The sequence below is a fragment of the Solea solea genome, chromosome 4, assembly GCF_958295425.1.
Source record: "Solea solea chromosome 4, fSolSol10.1, whole genome shotgun sequence".
Classification (NCBI taxonomy): Eukaryota; Metazoa; Chordata; class Actinopteri; order Pleuronectiformes; family Soleidae; genus Solea; species Solea solea.
The window spans coordinates 17,804,333-17,826,633 of NC_081137.1; the positions used below are offsets into that span (position 1 = coordinate 17,804,333).

At 42.3% G+C, this 22,301-nt stretch overlaps 1 protein-coding gene across 1 annotated transcript in view; it reads left to right on the forward strand.

Moving 5' to 3' along the window:
• The first annotated feature begins 1,392 nt into the window (after positions 1–1,392).
• The window catches only part of opcml (opioid binding protein/cell adhesion molecule-like), a 291,933-nt gene continuing 271,024 nt past the window's right edge, over positions 1,393–22,301 (forward strand). The window contains exon 1 of the mRNA XM_058628308.1: positions 1,393–1,798. Coding sequence (XP_058484291.1) covers positions 1,738–1,798 — 61 coding nt within the window. The 5' untranslated portion in view covers positions 1,393–1,737. The remainder of the gene's footprint in view (positions 1,799–22,301) is intronic.

The following is a 22,301-nucleotide window of genomic DNA, read 5'->3' on the forward strand; positions in this document are numbered from 1 at the left end:
AATGTCCCTTGATTTCTTTTTGTCCCATTATTTATCTCATTTTAATGCTCTTATCAACATAGAAAAGTGGATCGGCTTGCTTTGTGCATATTTCTTTGTTTTATTGAGAAAATATCTCCATCACCCTGGTTTAGTGTGTTGCTAATCCGAGCTAAAGGAGCTAGCGGTCTTCGGAGGTCTCCTTACTACGGTTCGGGGGGTCTGCCGGCTTGGTCGGTAACACTGCATTCATCATTACTTGGATGTGGGGAGGGCGTCGGGAAATGATCCAGGCTGCGTTGGATACGGAGAGGCGCACATCGCTCGCCATCCACTCAAAGCGCAACGTTAGCCTACTACTCAAACAAGTGTATGGAGTGTGCCTGTTGTTTTGTTTCCGGTCTAGCTAGGTCCGGTATGGTGTTGTTGTTTTTCTAACATTCTATCGTGTAACTAAAGAACGCTAATCTCGCGATAAAAACATTGACGCCGTTAAAATGGGTTTGCGCTACCGCCGCTAATAACACGTTTAACTGAGCGCACTAGTACATGGTTTGGTTCCGAAACTTAAGTTCCCTCATATCTTTGCAGAAACGCACACTGGCAGCATATTATCTTGGTGACTGGCTGGCGTTAATGACCACTGAGTAAAGGGCTAACACTTAGAATTCTCATTACTGCCTCGGGGCAGTGCATAATTATATAATTATATAATTCATTACACTCGGAGCAAAAGTAGCAGGGGCTTTCGATGTTGTTGTTCCGTGAATCACCACGGACTTCACCCAGAATAGCAGCAGCAAGTATTTAAGGGAGAATCTTATCTCATATGTGTCATCTCATTATGGGGGCTCTCTCTCTCTCTCTCTCTCTCTCCGTCTCTCTCTCTCCAGCAGTGGTTCTGCTCTTCACAAACACACCTGTTCCCTGGGCTTCAGCCGCATTAGGCAGTGCAAACTGTCACACCGCTGCATCACAATGCCTTATTAAAGCACACCAAGGAATGTCGGACAACCCACAATCTCTTCAAGTTATGATTTCTTTTTTTTCCCACCCCCTTACCCAAATCACTTTCAGTCTAAATTGAGAGGGCTTACTATTTACTCAACCATTTTTTTTTTTTTATTTTTTTTTTATTAAACGTGAGTTATTCATAATCCTTCCAATCCTGCTCAATTTCTGTCAGACAACAGAGGATGGAAGGCATGGTATGGGATCTAAAGCTGCCAAAAAAAGGAGGGGGGGGGGGTGGAAAAAACAGAGCTAGCACTGTTTATGGGTGATCGACAGAGGTTTCGACCAATGCCAGCGGAGGCTGCGCTCCCCCCCCCCCCCCCCTACTCCTCATCTCTCCCCCATGTCTTGCAGAGTGCTGGTCCCTCTGTGCGCGGTAGTACGTGGAAGGGAGGGAGATCGAACGCTGCATGAGGAGCCAGTGTCTCTCTGTGTATCTCTCTCACTCTCTCTCGCTCTGCCTCTCTGTGTGAGTGAGTGTGCGCGCCTGTGTTTGTGTGTGTGTGTGTATGTGTAGCCACCAACTACTCTTTGCACTGGATCTAAAGCATCTTCAGTACAACCCGTGCAAGTGTGGATGAAAAGCTATTCAAAGTGACATTCAGGAACAAGGGAGAGAAAAGGGGAAAACAATCTAAGTGAGCAGCTCTTTTTGAAGCCCAGTTTGTGGGGAAGATAGGAAAGAGAAGAGAGACCGCACCATAAAACAAATCTGTACGTCAGAATCAGCAGTGTTTGGGAAGCATGTATAATCCGGCATGTTTCATCATCCTGTCCTGGGTGTTTGCGCTGCTTGTGTTTCCAGGTAAGACTTTTTCTTTTTTTCTTTCCCTCTCCCTCTTTGTATTTTCCTGTGTGTGTTTACATCTTTCTGCCTTCTTCTCTGTGGCTCCTCTTAAAAAACACACGCCGGTGCACTGCTGTGACACGGTCCCACACTCCGTTCCTGTCGTGTGCTGTCTGTTAATTGTCTTGTCAGTGTGACATCATTTTTTTTTTTTTTTTTTTTTTAAGAGCCAAAGTAGAAAAAGTGTTTAGGTTTTTTTGCCTCGGTTGATTCGTGTCGCAGTCTCTCTCTCTTGTGCAAGTAGTGGGGGAAAAAAAGTTGCGTCCACCTCTCACACTTGTCAACTTGTCAATCTTTAGGCTGCGCACCCCCCCCCCCCTCCCCCCCAATGTCAAGGGACAACTTCATCAATCTCTGGCTGCAGTGAATTAAAACCTCCAAGACATCTACGCCAATTTATTTATATTTTACCAAGTGCGGGGGTCATCGATAAAATCACTTTTCGCAGACAGTTATGCAAAAATCCATTTTTACAAGCCCGCGTTTGAAAGAAGTATTGATCAGTTAATCCCGCGAATGTGTGCGTATGTCAATAGTATTGAGGGAGTGTGTCGATGATGAAGTGCAGCGTGTAAGCAATCAGGATGTGGTGGTGTTGAGAGAAGAGTGTTGTGGTTTCACCAGGTTTATTTGCAGAATTGTGTGTGTGTGTGTGTGTGTGTAGCGGCGTCGTATACAGTGCCAGCGTTGCCCTTTCACCTTTTTAGTTTCACTATCCTCACAGGAAGCGTGATGGCGAAGACATTTTCTGACAGGGGACTCCTGGGTAAAAACAGCTTCCCGGTGAAGTCGCCGGGGAGAGTGCTGTCCTGAAATAATATTAAATGAGCCTGACACGTGAAAATGCAAATGTGGCGCCCCCTGAACACCTGAAGTGACACAAATGTATTTCCTCCCCTCAGAGGGTTTATGTGATGGAGTCTGCCAGGAAAATAATTAGATCCATTTACATTTCATTCCACCAAGTAAGGTTACAGGTCCGGCAGAGCCTGTCGTTAACCTTGTGTGTGTGTGTGTGTGTGGATTTTTATTTGGGCAGTTTGGCGTGCAGATTGGGGGCGTTTAGTTAAAGTTGTAGTGCGTTACTTTTAAAACGGAACATGTCCATTACATTGAAGCCCGTTGTCAAATGAGTTCACCCAATGCTGAGTAAGCCTGTCGGCTCCACACGACTCTCTCTGTGTTTCTCAGTCTTTTTTTCTTATCTGTGTCAGCAGAGGTGCCTCCTTGGCTGAAAATGCCATTAAGGCAGGGACAAAAAGTTTCCTTTTTAATCCTCCGGGGGAAGGAGTGTTAGCAATGCTAGTAGTGTTTTGGTGACAGGAGTTACGCGCTGGGGCTTTGTTATTCTTAAAATGACATGTATGCTGCTTTCTTTACCTGGAAATGGGCTCTGTCAAGCAATACTATCAGTATGTATAGAGCGGGAGCACAGGGGCACTTGGGGGCAATTTCTTCAAACTAAACTTAACTACAGGTTTTTGTTTTTTTTACCCTGAAACTTTTCTTTGTGATTTCAGTCAAACTCAAATCTTCTTGTAGCAGTCTTGTTTTATTAGTGAAATGTTGATTTAGCCTCTGTCTCCGTCTTCATATACAAAGTTTAACTTCCTCTGTGCAGTGCAGGAATGTCACTAGGGAGTGTGAATGGTTTTTTTTTTTTTGTCTGGTTCCCTGCCTCTCACTCAGTGTCAGCAAGGATTGGCTCTAACTCCTCCCACTAGCCTCAGAGAATAAGAAATATAGATGATGGATGGATTGGAAGTTGTGAACAAGAAGACATTGGTGAAATGATGATGTTTTATGTCATTTTCAAAGAATGGGTTTTATAATAATACAATTCAACTGTATTTGTTACATCGACTGATTGATTGATTGATTGATTGATTGATTGATTCTTTAAGGACCACACAATGCAATTGGATTTCAGTACGGATTTTTTCCTTAGCACATTAAACAGCATTAAACATAATGCGACATACATTTACAGACAAACAACACTTTAGCCCTCATGCATAAACCTACAATATATATGCCATGCCATATCGTCACTTTATTTTTAGCGGTGGACCCACTAGAGGTACTGCATGTACACTTAGCTGGGAAACAAAATTCAAGCCTTACTCTGTAAAGAAATGAGTAATTCTGCTCATTTTGCTTTTTAGCTGAGTTTAATTGTGCCAGGCTTCCTCTATTTAGGTTTATTATTATGCGTCTGTCTTGACATTATTAATAATTGACAACAAATGCACATCACACATGTTCAATTCTTTTAATGTGAGGCCCTGATCAAACCCACAACAGATGGCATAATCACAAATCATTTGGCAAGTGGTCGTGCCTGCGAGGCTAACAGTATTTTCTTTGCTTAAATGAACATAAACCAATAAACCGGTGTGCTGTGGACTTGGCTGTAGCTCAAAGAGGAATGGCATGAAACAGAAAATGGAGACAGGCCGACATATTCAAAAATAGGGAAGTGGCGGCGCAGCATGGTATGAAATATTAGGTATTTGTATATTTTGACTCATGTGTTACCAAGGTGGACCTCCTGCCGTGCAAGCATACTTCACACTGCATGTGCACTCAGCTTTGTACAATGCCATGTGCCAACTGCAGCCCGCAGGAGTCAGAAAGTCATACGATCCCATGTTGCGCAGACTGGAGCCGGTGTGTGTGCCACACACCGGCTCAGGCTGAGCACGGGCTGAAAACGTGCCGTATGAAAGTGAATCACAGGGATGGAAGTTTAAGGTTGGATTACAGAGCAGCTGCAACGAGGGAACTATCTTTGCAAACCTGTAATGAGAGCGTCAGACACAAAAGTCCAAAATGTGTTGTTTGCCTGAAAATGTGGCTGATGGTCGTTTGTCAAGAAGTGATCACAACACTGAGCTGATTGTAGAATTCACACACCATTAGTATTTCGTGCAAAAGGTCTCCTCAAGCATCAGTGGAATCGAGGGTTTTATATATACTCCATTCCCACTGGTCGTAAGCAAACAAACAACACATTTAAACGAGTTTAAACTGTTTTTTCTGACCACTGGGAATGTGTTTCGTTTGTGTTCATGCCCGGGTCAAATGACTCTGCGATGCATTTTTTTATTGGGCATCGGCTTTGATAGGCGTTTTACGGGAACACAAGACCCAAGTGAACGCGCTAATTTCTTCTTCGTCTGCTTCATTTTTTAGCAGAGACGTGAAATCCCTGCATCATTTATTAAATCAATCAGATCTGTGGCCGAGGGAGAACAAAATGTCGAACCTGAGAATAGACAATAAAGACTCGATTGAAGGGGAGAGAGAAGTCAAAGATACAAAACAGGGAGTTGTGTTAATGTTCTTTTTTTAATGGGTTCACTTTTGAACAATACCTGGTAGACCCACTCATTTAAGAGTGATAGAGGCTTTACTTGACTGATTCCATTGTCATACTGTACACTAGGTGCGAAACATCGTAATTTATGTTATCGGCCACTTTAAACACTAATACACTTCTGATTTTGAATATATTCAATTGTTGGTACCAACAAATAGTGCAAAGACAAATATCCTCCACCCGCGTTCATCCGGAGAATTGTTTTGCTGAGTGTGCATGTTCTTTTTCAGTGTGAGTGGTGCCCTGTTTTACATTCATACACATTCTGTACTACTCGCACACCTGGGAGAACTGCCCAGCACCACGGTTTATCACACATCTGTTGACTGGGCGGCTGCTGCATACCTGCAAAGTGTTGGAACAGTCGCTGCCACTCGGACACCGATTGCGTTTCCTCTGTCCCGACCTCGAGAGAGCCAGCGGAAGGCATTAGCGGGCCAGACGCGATCACTGCTGACCCGTGGAAAGGCACGGAAGGTGCGCGTCGACCTTCGGCAGGCAACTCGTTTTTCCCGGCGAGATCGTGCGGTCAACTCTTGAGTCCGGACATTGAGATGTGGTCCACAGCTGCCAAGTGGGTCCTCATCATTGAGTTCCCTCGGGACGAGAGCATATCAGGGGCACCCAAGCTAAAACGGCTCAAGTACTTGGAACCGCTAGCAGACTGTGAAGAGGCAGGTTGGGCAGCGTCCATCCACCCAATGGAGATCGAGTTCAGGGGTTTTGCGGGCAGGTCAGTGATCCACAAGAGGCACAAGAGGGCTGTCGAGGAGCTAGCAGAGGAGGTGGAGAGAGCAAGCTACTAGTTGTGGCTAACGAGGAGAGACAGCATATGGGGTCAGTTGGCAGGGGGACGTCCCTATGTCGCCACTTACATCCCACCCAGAGATGTACTGGCTAGGGGACGAAACCTCAGTAAAAAGCATGCACCGGCTGAAGACACCGGAGGTGCGACAGGCAGAAGGTCGAGCAGGAAATACCACCTAGAGCCTATATAGTCTATTGAGCGGCTGCCGCATACTTGCAAGTGTTGGGACAGTCTGCCACTCTCAAGAATTGAGTGTACGTGTTCCCTGAATTATATGCCTAGGTGAAATGTGGAGTACACCTTGATGTTGGCTCAGTTTGCCTTTTTATTTACCGGGATTAATTGGACTGTCAGTCTGACCGTATTTTCAACATGTATAGGCTTTGCATTTGATTTTCCAAGAGAGAGCGAGAATGACCTTGTAGATTCTGAGTTCAGGCAGATGGCTGAAATTAATTTGCACCAGCAGACGAAGCTGTCTGAGAATAAATGTGTGAAAAGAGAAAATAAATCTAACGTGAGAAAAGAGACGTTCATCAGATATTAAAGAGTAAAATAAGTCTCATGCAGGAGCATTAATGTATTCGTATCCTTTTTTTCTTACATTTTTTTGTGCTATGGGCTTGTACTAACCTGCAACGATGTCTGCAATGGAAATGGATGGACGTGAAGTGTCCATCACTAATGGATAGAACGGTGTCCTGTCCCGTCTGTCATTAGTGAGGGATCTAAAGAATAACCTCACATTTGCTGTAAACACCATAATCATCCCAGTGTCCAGTTGTGGCTTGAAATCCCCTCGTGTACAGCTTGACGTGTGAGTTTGTTAACATGCTAGAGAGAGAACTGCCGGGCAATCTCAGAAGCCCAAGCACCATATTGACACACATTTCATTTCATAGCATGGCTGTAATGGTTCAGGTATTTGTGCCTGGCTTTTCAGCAGAGGAGGACGTGTGATTCAGATTGGACTACGATCACAGCAGAATACGAATTGCACAGGGAAAGAAGAAAAATCCATACGTTGAAGTGGCAGTCGTACAGTTTCAGCGTCTTTAAAAAAAAAATTAATTAATATAAATCTCACATTTCGCCACCCTCTCGTGAACAGGATCATGATTTGCCTCAGAATTGGTCATAATCTTGTGCCACTGTTGATGTTCGCAAGTGAACGAACCTAATGTTCTGTTTTGTACCAAAAAGAAACAAATTTTGTCTTTGAGACAGCGAGTCATCTGTCCATTCACGAGCCTTTTCCAAACACTTTTCCTCTTAAGAGGAACCTTGATGGTCTAACTCATTCCGTTCCAATTTATATATTTAAAAAAAAAACAAATGCTGTGTTTCAAGTAGCAGCTTTATCAGCCCATTTTCATCTAACGGAGCACCATTAAGAGGCACAGTTCTAGGCGGCTTTAATAGTAACGCCTAAATGCTTTCACATCAAGGTGGTCCGGTGTGAAAAATGAAACCATTTCCTTATGCACACACGCACAAGAATCCCATGTACAACCTGTAGTGAACACGTCATTTTTGCATACATTATTTAGTGGTTTTATATCGCATGTTGAATGTGACATGTGCCGATAAAACAACAATAACTGTGAGTTATTTTACTCCCTTAAATGTAGATGAACCAATCTTGGATTAAATAATTGCGTCTTGCGCCTTCTGGAAATGTAAATCCAGTGACATAACGCTAAGGACGAGGACAGCTGCTCATTCACATTGGCCAATATTGCTTCCCTTGTACATTCTGACAAGGGTCATATAGAGACATAACTGCTGCGAGAGCCTCTTTGTACCAGACAGTACAAAGACGCGTCCCTTGTCTTTGTGCTGGGTCTGGTACAGAGGGGCTGCATGCTCACAGATCATTATGAAATGAAACACAGTTACTGGTGGCGTCCATCGTGGCTAGTATTGTTGTTTTCGTACTATGAAAGGAAACGCGACTCATAATTGTGCCGATTATGTCTCTGTTGAAAGTCGACGAGTTCATTGAAGCGGTGCCGTAGTAGCTTTGAGGTCACAAGGGTTCAAGTGGATGTTTTAATTTGAATTCATTTGACGTGAATGAGGTATTTTTTTTATTTAAGTTGTGTTTATTCAGATGGAAACACAAAAATCCTTAACTAAGTGCAGCGTCTATGCAGACACGACACAATCCGAGATGCAGCTACGTTGTTTTGACCGTGGCTTCCACCCACAAGGTCAAATGACCTGCGTGACCTCTGGGTAACGCGCATGAATAATTCAGAGTCGTCGGCTTTTAACTGTCATACGCGGGCTCCGTCAGGTTCGTGACTCATCACAAGTTATCCCCAGAGATACTCTGCTGTATTTACTGAACACAACTGTCATCTCGAGTCATATCAAGTCCTCCTCCTTCCCCGTGGTTACGTTTTCCCTTTTTAATTTCCATTTGCTGGATTGATTTGATTGGTGTGTTGAGTCGAGGCAAGTCTTTGGAAGGTTACCTTAAGATCGGGAAGGGAACATAACCTTTGACCATACAGAGCTGAGGCACACCTGTATTGAAGAAGACGGTGGTATTGTAGCGACAGATTTTCTTGGGATTTTGGGAACCACATCCAAAGTGAATAAGCAGCGATTCAGTTGAAGCCTCCACTGTGCACTGTTTTGGCTGTGCTGTCAGTGTGTGAATAGGATGCCTGACTCTAAAACACCTATATATGTATAAATTGCGACACACAGAAGCTCTGAATGAGTGGGAATGTGACTAGTATAAAGTCCTCTGAGTGATTGTTAGTATAAATCACTGAATGAATTCACTCCTTCACAGCAGTGTTACCTTTCTTCAAACCTGCTGCTCGGCGCAAACATGTACACCCGCACTCCATCTCTTCCATATTGCTTCCCCCCCCCCCCCCCCCCCCGAGGCTGTGTATTCATCAAACTGTGGCAGAAGATAAAGCTGAGGCCAAATCTCACTCTACTTTTTCTGATCTATGTGTGACTCATAAGGTATAGTCTTCACAGGTCCGGCTGATTGAGCAATTTATCATAATGACACGCCTACGGCGCACTACAGACGGCATCACAGCTTAATCCCGCTCATTGAGTCCAGGAGACTCGCAGTGATGGATTGCAATTATCAGTGAATTAAATTGATCGGCATATCTGAGGCTTTGGTTTATGTTGAAGATGAGCGTATGCATCCTCCTCTGCTAAATATTTCTTCCATCAAGTGTCACTCAGACTCGAGTGTGATTATACCTCCTGCTAATCATTCCCTTTATCACACAGGAGACCGCGGGAGGCCCTGTTTGAAAACAGCTGGAAGCGCGGCGCAGTTTAAGTTATTTTTACTGTTGTTGTTTTCACTGAAATGTACAATATGTCAAATTTAATGGCTTCGTATTACTCATGGTTGACACGGCTTCCATCCGTAAAGGAGACAATTTATCACCTTGTCACTCCTCCTGGAGATCACATCACTCAGACGGCTCAATGACACATTCAGATTTGTTTGCCGTAAATGACACGAGGCTTTCAAAAGTCTCCTGAAGTAACTCAATCCATCAATTAACCGACTTTGGCTGTTAACCCCAGTGTCTCATATCAGTGTTTTTGTCTTAGGCCGGAGACACAGTTGTTGTGTGGTGGTGCATTTGTGTAGAAAAGCTTGACAATTTCACCCGCAGGCCTCCAACTCGATGGGATTGACCAAGTTGTTGGATGGGCATAAAGTAATACTTCACCGATTTGCATTTGGCTTTGTATTACTAGAATAGGGGTAGTATTTTTGAAAAATTGTGCTTCCCAACCTCAGTTTCACCTGCCATGCTAATTTTGCACTTTTTAGTTCACACGTAGGGGGACGAGACCTCATTCCCAGAATGTGAACACTGTCCGCCATCTATGCTAACAGTTACGCTAACAGGACCAAGTGTCACTGGTAAAAAAAAGAACAAAGAAAAGAATGAAGACATTTCTGAATGTAAACAGTGTCCGCCATCTTTGCTAAAAGTTATGCTAACAGGACCAAGTGTCACTGGTAAAAAGAAAGAACAAAGAAAAGAATGAAGATATTTCTGAATGTAAACAGTGTCCGCCATCTTTGCTTACAGATGCTAACAGTTATGCTAACAGGACCAAGTGTCACTGGTGAAAAGAATTAAGACATTTCTGAATGTAAATAGTGTCCGCCATCTTTGCTAACAGTTAGGCTAACAGGACCAAGTGTCACTGGTGGGCAGGTAACAAAGAAAAGAATGAAGATATTTCTCAACTCAGGGGTGACTGAGGTTGGGAAGGACAATTTTTCAAAAATACTACCCTTATTCTAGTAATACAAAGCTAAATGCGAAACGCTGAAGTATTCCTTTAATGTAAGTATAGTGTATCTATTTTTATTTTATATCTATGTGTGTAGTCATTTACACTATACTGTCTCTGTAAGCAAGGAAAACAAATTGCAACCTTTCTAAAAGTTCCCTGTCAGGGAAAGTAACACAAACTCAGCGCGGCTTACATAAACTCTCAAACCTGGGTCAGGTTCAGAAAGAAGAAAGAAATGGAATCTTGATCCAACAGGGGTCAATTCAAGTTTGTGCAGACATATGCGAATCATGCAGTGCTCCAGTGGAGATAACCAGATCCATCACAAGCATAGCTGTGTGTGTGTGTGTGTGTGTGTGTGTGTGTGTGTGTGTGTTTTACACGTGCATTATGTGTGTGTTAGCGGCACGTTCCAGGGGGGCACGCTGCAGATCTTAAGACCGTATAGAGCTACCAAATTAGCATGAGAAAGAAATGAAAGTGCTGCATTGGGTCATGGAAGATTAGTGTTAATTGCATTGTAGCAAGGATAAAAAACAAACAACCAACAAAAAAAATATATAGTCTATTCAAAATTCACACTGAAGACTCCGCTCATATCTTACAGTCAAAATACCAAATTAGCTTGCTGTAACCAAACCGTGGCAGGTTACTGGACGTGGCGCATCTGAGATCATAATCAGATCTACGCTATGCTATGTCTGGCGCTTTGATCAGTGACACTGTAACAATGGAGAGGATGTATCTATGTCACCTACTGTCTGTCCCACTCGTGTGCGGAGGTAGTTAATAGAAAAATGTATCGCCGGCCTTGCGGCTGCACTGAAGCGTGTCTTCCATGTCGCCCACCGAAATATAGAAAAGTAGCAATTAAAGGAGAGCGCCCCGATATAGAGTTCATTCAAATGTATTCATAATTGATGTTGCTGGTGTTCGAGGGAGGAGTGTGCCAGAGAGACGAATCAAAGCAACATCATAAAATTAAAATAACAGTAAACAAGTCAGGAAAACACATAATAGACTTTGGATTTTGGACACTGGGACGTTGTCTCCGAAGCCTTACAATGGAACAATCATTGCCAGTGAGTCACTTCTCGAACACAGCGGTGGCATTGTAACAATAGTAAACACAGGCAACATTGATTGGAGGGGATACGCTGGTGCGAACGCTGTCTCTTGGCATCTGGGGACAATGACAATCCCTGGCGAGTGCTTACTGAAGATTGGTGGCTAAATGCGAGCATTGCAGCCTTTGAATGGATGCAAGTAATAGATTGTCAGTGAATAGGCAACGGATGGCACAAGCGAGAACAGGCATTCAAGTGTCATGAGGCTGCAAGGCTATATTATTAGAAGGGGGCTGCTAAACCAGAATCCAATTGGTGTCAGAGGTATTGGTACTACAGCATGGCTTGTCCTGGTGCATACAAATGTGCTCAGTTTAATCCGCGGGCTTTTTTGGATTCCGAACAACTCTTCATTGACTTATTTGTCAATTATTTACTGAATCAAAATGGGTCATAGCACAGGGAGACGTGTGTGCCAACGGTTTGCGGCTGCTGCAGACGTGGGATTTCATTTTTAGGTTGATTGAATAAAACCAGTCAAAATCACATTTGTTTGTTCTATTTTTCTAAAGATTGAGATTTGGTGTAAATGACAAATGCGAGGTACCTGTGTAAGAACGGAACAGATTTCTGTTATAAAATGATGATTATGTGTCTGAGGATCATTTGTCTTTTCTCAGCTCGATTTAAAAAGAACTGAGCGAAACAGCCCAGTCACAATCAGTGATGTGTTCAGCGCTAGTAAAGGAGATTAATTACTGTAATGAACTACTCGAACACGTTTGAAGTTGGGGGCGAGTAGTTTGCTTTGATGGAGTATTTGTGTTCGGTGATCCAATCAGTTGGGCAGCGGTGTAAAGGCAGCCGCGGGGGACATGCGAGTCGGTGTATCAAAGCGCCACTACAGCTAATGAAGTCTCTGCATCTGCATTTGTCACTTACCGTCTTAACGCGAGCTCTCAGGTGCACAAGGTAAATGGGAGCACTTCACTTAACTGTTCCGAGGCGCATCAACAGGAGCGGAAAAAGGAAAAAAAAAGAACCCTACTCTCCAACATGTCTGCTACCTTTTTGGGGCATCTGTGCATGATGAATTAACATTAGACCTGCGTTTGTTAGATTGGATATGGAGGTGTGACCATGCAATGCTAAGCCTCGCACGCACAAATAGGTTTAATGATCCTTGTCAGAGCTTTCCCCCAGTCGTCCTTTAAAAGAACTGCTTTAATGCTCGATGGTGGGCGTTCCTGAGGCTTTTGGAAGTTTACCAAGCAGCGTCTGTCGAGTCCAACTCTGGAGCAGGAGTTGTTCATTTGGTAATTCGGTGTTCGACAAATTAGCTGGCAACAGGAAGTGTACCGCTGCTTTTGTTCAAGAAGCTGTTTGGACATGGATTAGCATTCACTTGTACTGCATTTAAATCATGTGATGTCATTGGCTGGCGCTTGCGCTCGAAGCTCTTCTCACATCTGTGGAGATTCTCAGTCATCCAGGTCACAGTCGTCTTCTTGCGGTCCGCTGTAGGCGACTGGACTCGCTCCAGTTAAGTTGAAGACGTCTCACCTCTCATCCAAGAGGTTTCTTCAGTTGTGTGAACTGTGAGGCCTTCAACTTAACTCAAGCAAGTCCAGTTGCCTCCAGCTAACCACAGAAAAGAAAAAAATAAAGTGAAGCTTTTCTCAAATCTGACCACACACTCGCTAGACATCCCATGGGCATTTTTTTTTTTTGAGAAAAGGAGCCTTGATTTACATTAGTTCACATTTTTCAGAGGAGTTAATGGCCTCTATCACTTCTTCAATAGCACATAATATCAGTTTTATAATTAGTTCCCCCTTTAGAGAGGGAAATAGGCAATAAAGTACAGCATGTGTGAGTGGACACCAGTGTGTAACCGACAGCTGGTTTCATCCAAACTGTGAAATTCTGGTTGCAAAACCTCAAACATGGTGACGGCCATTTCACGAAACTGACGAAAACTGGAGCACAGATTCTTATTCAGATTCACTACCGGCTGCAACTTTGTCCACATGGCAGCTCTGCAACCTGTGACAAAGTCCTAATCAAAATGAATAAGTACCCTTTCAGTTGAAGCCTTCACTGCGTATGTGTAAATTGCCTAAAATCAATGTTACATTACTTTTGTCCATGACCTGGAAGAAGTGTTTTGAGTATTGCTGCCTTAGCTTTTTTTTTTTTATATAGCTTTACCGCACAAATTGAGGAACAAATGAATATTTGGCAGCTGTATGTATAATTTGAGTCCAGCGGTGTCTCTTTTAAGGTAGTCCTTTAGTTGTATTCACTCAGGAAATACTTCTCCTTAACTAACAAATATGCAATATTTTTTAAGGATAAACACAAAAGAATGATCATGAAAAATACAGCAGCATACAGATAATACATTTAACACAATACCGTTAAACCGTTTTTAACTACGAGGCACTTTGTTCTAGTTTCCACTGAGCTAACTTCCGACCAGCCGCTGACAGTCATACCCCCTGGAGCCCCGCGGCGAGAACAGAGGGTTTTAGTCACTGTAGTTTTCGTTAACGGGAGCATCGCAGGACACAAACCCACATCAAACGCCAACTCTTTAAGCAAACTTAATCAACATTACTCCTGCCCCATTTCTGTCACCTTTTATTGGATCTCAAAGACGCAGTAAGGTGCAACTCTGCTCATGTGCAACGCTACTTAGACACAACTGGGTTGCGACGGTCTGCATCAAAGCGCTGCCGATACTGAACCCCCCAAAGTGGACATCATTAGGAACCTTTCTGGCATAAGCACTGACCTTTGTCAGGACCAAAACCTGGTCCTAATGAGACAGAATCTAATTTTCTGAGGAAGTGGTTAAGTTGAATTGTGGTCAGGGTTAAGGTTAGCGTGAGGCTCAGATCAGGGTTAATGCTTTGACAGGCGGTCTAAATAAATGGAAGTCGGTGAGAGTTCCTATACGCATAGCTACATGAACCTGTGTGTGTATGCATATGTTTGTGTAAATGTAAAGCTATGCTGACGCTAGGGAAATATGTTAATTGATGCATCTCCACTCACACACAACCATAAAACACAATAATAAAAGTGTAGTAACTACTCATGAATATTGTACTATAATTGCAAAGAGCATTATTATTGGTGGAAACCGAACAATGTGTTCCTCAGGGGAGAAGTGTTGGATGGACCACCAACCAGTCCGTGTAAAACCTGTCCAAAAAGTGCATTAACATTTTCTCCACTTGTTATTAGAAAGGGCAACCTGATGGCGATGACATGCCCAGCAAAATTAATTTGCTGCTGCAAATGAGTTCTGTACAAATGTCATTCATTAAGGTGTAGCCAGAGTGGTGTGCACAACAACAACAACAACAACAACAACAAAAACATTAATGATGTACAACATGTAAGCTTCATACACAGGTTATATGAATTGCAGCCATTACCCTTGTGGGTGATCTGTTTTACCTGACAAACCAGCTGCTCATTAAGGCTGCCTGTGTAGCTGTGGCACCTATACATGTCACGCGCCCGCTCCATCCCAAGATCCATGTCCGAGCTCAGACTCCTCGTGCAGCCCCGTGGGGATTTTGCATTGATCGGCCCATGCTCTGGTTTTTAATTTATGCTCCGCAGAGGGAGAGAGGAGAGATACACACCCGACACATCAGCTCGGTATCAAATATAAATATATTTCTGATAAATCAAATGTATATACAGTCCACATCTAGTTCTGTGTGGGAATAAAAAGACCAAGTGGAGGTCACACATGAGAAGTTTGTGTCACAGAGCCCATTACATCCTAAGGCTGAAGCTAGTAGGCTAATGAGTCATTCTGGGGGGGGGAAAAAACCTTCAAATACTCATGCATCAACACTGCGAATGCATGAGCTGCAAGTGCAGAATATCATTTTAATTCAGGATTAGGTCTGTCCTCCCTTTTCATCCACCCTGACATTTATATTTTGTGTAGTGGAAAAAATGGTCTCATCCTTTTTCATTGGATTGGTGAAAATTATAAAGTATATGTATAGTATAAGTATATTGCATAGAAAAACATTGAGGTACTGATAAAAAAATCGAATTGCAATATGGTTTAAATTTAGGATAAAAAGTTGAATACAGGAGACACAACAATATTCATGTTGCTTTGACTAGTTAATTGAATCAAATAGAAATAAACTACTGTTTAGATGGCAAAGCAGAGTTAATTTGATGATTAAAATAATAATTGTAATAGAATGGTAGCTATAAACTGAGGTGATACAGCGAAGTTTCATATAAGTGTCAGCTTTAAGCCTTTAACACCTAATTTAACCAGAAAAGGGCCAGAAAATGTCCTGTAACTAAGTGCTTTTGCTCATTTTTCCGGAATAACTTTCAATATCTGGCAGTTATTTACTTTATTTAGTGTGCCTGTTAAAGGGATAAAGGAGAAAGTATTCAGATGGACTTCAGTTGAATGTACGACCTTCAAAATTTAGCAACATTTATTTGTAAAGTTAGTTTGATGCTAGCCTTTAGTTAGCATCAAACTTACTGTATTTACTTTGTCCATTGTGGGCTATTGTAAATACATGGCAGCCTCAATAGAGCTAACCTGGCTCTTGATAAATATAAATATTTAGGTCTCCTTTTGAGATAATGAAAAATACAATCAAGTGATAGTACACTTATAAAATAAAAAGTGCAATTATTTTCTCCCAAATTATTAATTTGTTTAAATTCCATATATTTGGCTCATTATGACCAGTTTAGGTGGTGAAATGATTCTAAATAGTTGACTACAGTAAGTCGTATGCTGTATGTATGATCGTATGATGATACCTTTGCATCACGCAGTACTGTACGTGCAACAGGCAGCAGGTTCAATAAGCTCCTAGCCCTCAAAGCTCTCACATTTCATGGTCGTGGCCAGCAGGCGCCGAGCACCTCCCCTTCGATAAGTTTATCAGTGGTCAGCATCTGCCTTCAGCTCAGTGAGAATAGCTTCCCTTCTCTGTTTCGATCTAAAACACAGGTGTAATCAGCTGTATTGATAAAAAAAAACAGGTGGGGTTCAGCTTTTTCCCCACTTCAGTGTTGTTGTTGTTTCACTTTGAGCACAAAATGAATTCACTTTTGTCAACTGCCAGCAGTGAGTTTCTCAGTAAGGTCAGAGAAAGGTTATGCCATTGTTGCGCTGTTTACACTGGAGGCAAGCTCCCCAACACACAGCGCACAAACAAAGAGAGTGAATGAACCATAGGTGCTCAAGTAGACTAGTTATTCCTATCAACAACAGGAAATGTTGAATATTTCACTCTTAACGCTTCATAAACTGAATTTACTAAATTAGAGGTTGACCATTTGTTTGTGTTTGTATGTTGATTTTAATTGTCTATTCCTTTCTCTCTTTCTTGCCAATTTGTTTGGCAGTTTTTTTCTTGTTTCCCTCCATCTGAATAACAGTTTAATAATAAATAATGCAGAGTGATATGGAACTTTAACCCTTTACCACCTAACCCAATCCAAAATTGTTTTTGTTGTTGCTTAATTTAACCATAAAAAGGACCAGTACAATACCAGAATAACTTCTAATATCTGGTAGTTATTAATAAATGCATGTTAAAATACTGTTTTAACAATTTAAAATGGAGAAAAACTAAAAGGTTTGTTTGTACAATACCATTTTTTTGAGTCTCTGTCTCTCAATGTGCAAAAACAGGTCCAAAAAATGGAAACTATGTGCAGGTGTCCCTCCCACTCTCTCTCCTATCTGGCGACAAAGATGCTGATTCTCCGTCTTCCTGAAACAGCACGAGTGAAATTTACCGTAATAACCACATGTTGGCTTTTAAGTGCAACCAGTCAGCTTTCGGAAACCGTTGGAGTTCTTCACCTAACAACGGTAATGCAACGACCGCTTCTAGAAACGGGTTTAAAGGGTTAAAAATATATAAATCCTTTGTGTTTGATTGTTTTATTGTCGGTACTGTTTGGAGATGTCTTCTAAATTCTCAGATCAGTCCTGGCTGCAACCAAAGTAACATGCAAAAAAAGTAAATAATTAGATGTGAGCTTGTGGCTTCTTTTAGAAACACAAGAGTTCAAGGTCAAAAGAGAAATACATTTTATTTGACCCGCTGTGTTATTCTGTAAAACAACAAACAAACAGTAGGTTACACTGACAGGAGAGACCCAACAGAAGCTGTGAATGAATGTTTTTCATTTGCAAAACAGAGAAAAATCCAAAAGGTCACAAATGTTAAAAGGAAAAAAATGTGAAGGACAACCCTGTTTTGAGGTGCTGATGGAAATTCAATCAGAATTCATGTGAGTGGCTGAAACACCAATCTGTGTGTTTCAAAAATGCTTATTTATAAGATTTGCTATAAAATCTAGCATCCTAAATTACAAAAAAAAACACAACCTTTAACCTTCTCTCGTTATTAGTGGTTGTATTAAAAGTGAATCACCTTGAGGAAGCAGAAACACCTTCGACTGCGATGTTGGAATTCAGGTCCAGACGAGGAAGAGGAGCCGAAGGCACAGAGGTGTAAACAGGATGAAATAAGTCGGTGTCATCAACAGGAAGCAGTGAGCAAAGTGCAAACAAGGCGAGCAGGAGAGTGATTGTTGAGAACCAGGACTCACTTTCATCCGAGGCAGTTAGCAGCAGAGCCCAGGCGGCTCAGAAATTGTTCATGAAGGAGAAGGGGGGGGGGGGGGGGGGCAAACAGGATTGTTACCTAGAATCTCCAACAAAGAGCAATTACTGCACCCAATGGTGCCAATTAGAGAACGGATTAAACCACTATGATGATTTGTACACATATTGAGTCATTATGAGGCATTTCCGAAGCGCTCTCCTGAGAGAAACCAACCGTAAATGTCTCGAAAACAAAAGTGATGAAGCCCTTTCGTTGGGACTCTCGTCTGTGGGGCTCATCTGTGAAGAAATGATGTTTTACAGAAGCACAGAGTCCACAGGAGTTTATGACGGATGGATGTGTCGACAAATTGTCTACATCTGACACCTGAGACAACCGGGTAAATTCTGTTCCCTGAAAATACATGGATTTATCACAGGGGTGATGCTACAACGCAGCAGTTCCCAAAACCCAATACTACGATCTTTCCCATTGCCCTAACTAAATGCTTTGTGACCTCACGCCTTTACTTATATTCATGTAAGACCATCTCCCTATCTTTTGTGTGAAGCATTTGTAGATGATTGAAAAAAGGAAACGTGGAAATCATTACAAAGAATCATTTATGATACGCTAGTGTCTGTGTGGACAGCTGGCGCACAGTCGTGGTGTTCATCAGAAATAAATCTAAAGTTAAAGGCGTCAGCTCACCTGGGAAAGTAGCATCCCATAATGATAATGATGTCACAATGCATCACAGACCTGCAACACTGTGCTGCGGGGACATTTTGTACAGCAGGAACGGAGCACTCTGTTGATACTGTAAAATAACTCATTATATAATATTATAGTCACTCAATTAACACAGATGGTTGAGCCGAGCAAGTCTATACAGTATGACTAAACAGGTTACTCTGGTGAATGAGACCCTAGGTCTCGATGAGATCCCCCTCTTTCAGCTTCTTTATGCTACTGATAGGCATTGTCGACTTAATATAATATCAAAATTAAAAACAAATACCCAAGATAATAGTAAAGCACACTCAGGGTGCATTCAATCAAATCCTAGTTAGTTTTCTTGGAAAGTCCACTCCGGTTCGATTGCGCAACCGAACTCTGGTCCACCTCAAAACATAGGTCTCGGTTCGCTTCAAGTGAACCAAATGCAGGAAGTGGACTAGAACGCAGGGCGTTGTGATGCAGCGCCACCTCAGGCGAGGAGGGGAATACGCTATTCAGAAGGTTTGGTTCGTTTTAACTAAAGTGCCAAAGTGTGAGTCCCCAGTTTTACCGAGTCTAGCGGGTTATTGGGTCTGAAAACGACCTCAGCGCCTAGTTAAGGTCAGGGAGAACTTAACCAGAGTACCCTCAAAAACAGGGATGTGGAAAGAAATGCCACTCTGGGGTCACAGCTCACTGAGTATGAAGAAGAGGAATACAAAAACATAAAGCTTTTAACAGTGCTTTCAAAGACATAAAGTAAAACTCATTTGCATGCTCACACACACAATATTCTTTTTTTTGGATGCACAATCTGCTGCTCGCCACGTTTACAGAAATGCTGAAATACCAAAGGCCTAGAGGTGAAAACATGGAAGACCACCTGCCCGAAAAAGGAAAAAAAAAAAAAATCCATTTCCTTTGGTGAGAACGAGGAGATGAAAAGAGGCAGTAGACGGATGACGAGCAAAACTGCCCACATCAGAACAGAAGGTGAAAAAGATTTCAGATGCCCGAGACGCCAGATCTGTTCCCCTGACTGAGCCGAGGGTGCTGAGCAAAGCCAGGATATCTCTCCCGACAAGAAAAGGTTCAAGTGCTCACTTGGCTTCTGAGTGCAGGGGAAAAACTGGCCCGGAGACCTGAAATTCATCCACTAGAAAGAAGAGGCTGTGTGAGTACCTTGAATCAGTGGAAAAGCCCCGAGCAGTATGGCAAAGACACCGGGAAAGCTCCAGTACCATATATAGGTACTGTAGCATCAAAAACATCACCTAATTTCACTTTTAAGGGCTTTGATAAGTGTTTGGATGGGGACCAATGCTCAGTCCTAATGCGGTAAAACCACAAACTACCGTTATGGTTACGGTTAAACTCAGTGGTAAGCAGTGTCCAAACAAGAATACCCATACAATCCGTGTGTACCTGGTATTCCTTATGTTGTGGGGACAAAAATCAAAGTCCCCATAACGTATATTAATAAAATTTTTGTTTTGAAAGTTAGGCTGAGGTTAGGGTTAGTTTATGGTCAGGGTTAGGATTAGGCAAGTAATAATTATGGTTAAGGTTAGAGTAAGGACAATGCAATTTCCCTCTGAAGTCATGGAAACCAGTGTTTGTGCGTGTGTGTGTGTGTGTGTGTGTGTGTTCACGGGCCATCTCTGGTTTTTGTTTTTTTTCGCATGGCTGTGTCTGCAGTCTGAGAGCAGGACAGTGCTTTTCTGTTTGATCATAGATCACAGGCACTGCATAGCCATGAGTTCTGTCAACCATTATTTAATGATGAAACAACAATTTTGAGGAAGAGACACACACACACACACACACACACACACACACACACACACACACACACACACACACACACACACCCCTAACGTCACCAGGTCAGCTCAGATCGCTGGTTGAGATGAATGTGAAACCTGGTTATTTCTCACATTAAAGGAAGGCCACTGAAGGTCCGTCAAACTCTGAACAATGAACACATGACATTGTGTCATGAGGATATTCAGTATTGTGTCTTTTCATAAATGTACACGTCGATGAACAGATTTAGGCTTAAATGAATAAAAATATGAAAAATGATTTATTCTTGTGTAATAAAATTGTCGTCACCTTCAAAACGTAGCACTCTTTCCATCGTTGCGCCCTCAGTGGTGCTACTGTAAAAATACTAAAGAACATAACATAAAGGAGCTTCTGTTCTCATTTTAGACCCACAAGCTGGGCCTGTTTTCTCTTTCAGCTGTCACATCTCATTTGCTAATATCTTGCCTGTAGCAGTGTGGGCAGTGGCCCCTCAACATTGTGTCACTGCCAGTGGTGGTGCTCGGACTTTTTTTTTTTTTTTTTACAAGGCAAACATGAGGTCACCGATGTTAGAGAGGACCGTCTTCCACTGGGCAAAGTCAGAGAGGAGGACACGCTGGATAATAAATAAGGCTTTGGGACATAATGGTGCTGGTCCTGGTGCACGGTCTATAGCGCAAGCTGTGTCCCAGTCCTTCAGCGGCTATATTGAGATAGTACAGCAGATGGCCACACTTCAATTACTGTGCAGTTATCGCAAAAATGTGTCCTTGACTGGGAAAAATTTGTATGATTGACAAGTTGTCACACAAAAATTTAAGGAAGGAATAATATTGCATATCGACTTTTTGACACTTCATTTCTAACGTGTTGAATTGATGACCCGTATTATCAAGAAATAGTATTTCTTAGTAGTGATGTTGCAAAACTGAGACAAAATTCTTTTTTATACAACACAACTTTTATAGAAGGTCCTTTTTTCCCCACACAAAAACATGAGAGTAGGAAGAAGAAATTCCGAACCCAGCAAACAGGAATGTCTGAAAGGGCCACGTGAATGCACGCTTAAGTGCAGCAGCTCAAAGCAGTTCATTACTCATTTGCAGTTCACTACTTGCAGCAAGGTTGTTTTTCCCAGTTGCCATTCACCCATTTATTTATCTCCATGGCCTTGTAGTAGTCTCTGATTATTTCTTTTCCATATACAGTCTGGTATGAGCTCATAATAGTTGAGTAGATTAGTTCTAGCTCGCTGTATGAACACTGATGCTGCAAGACATGTGCTGTAACTTACAGGATATATTGGCCACAGCTAGCCACAGCTTGTTTGGATTTAGTTCAGGTTGCAGACTCATGCATGTGGTTTGCATTTTCTCTAAAATAAATCCTTGACTGTTTTAGCGTATCTTTACTTTCCCATTGTATTTCCACACCAATCACTCAAACCCTTAAAGCCAATGGCTGGTTTAAATATTTTACATATGTTCACTCAGGTTGGTGTATTTTTGAGTAAGTTGAGCCATGAGGGCAGGAAGAATTGGTTGAAGCTACAATGTTAACTGGAAATCACATTTCTGTGAGAGGCAGTATATACTGTATATGCTGATCGACCAAATAAAAAGGAATGGGTGAGGTATAATCTGTCAAATGTTAGCCACACGATTCAAATCAAGTGTTTTTAGGGCAGAAAAAATGTTTAGGTCACAAGGTAGGAGCTGCAATCACTTTATGGCAAGTG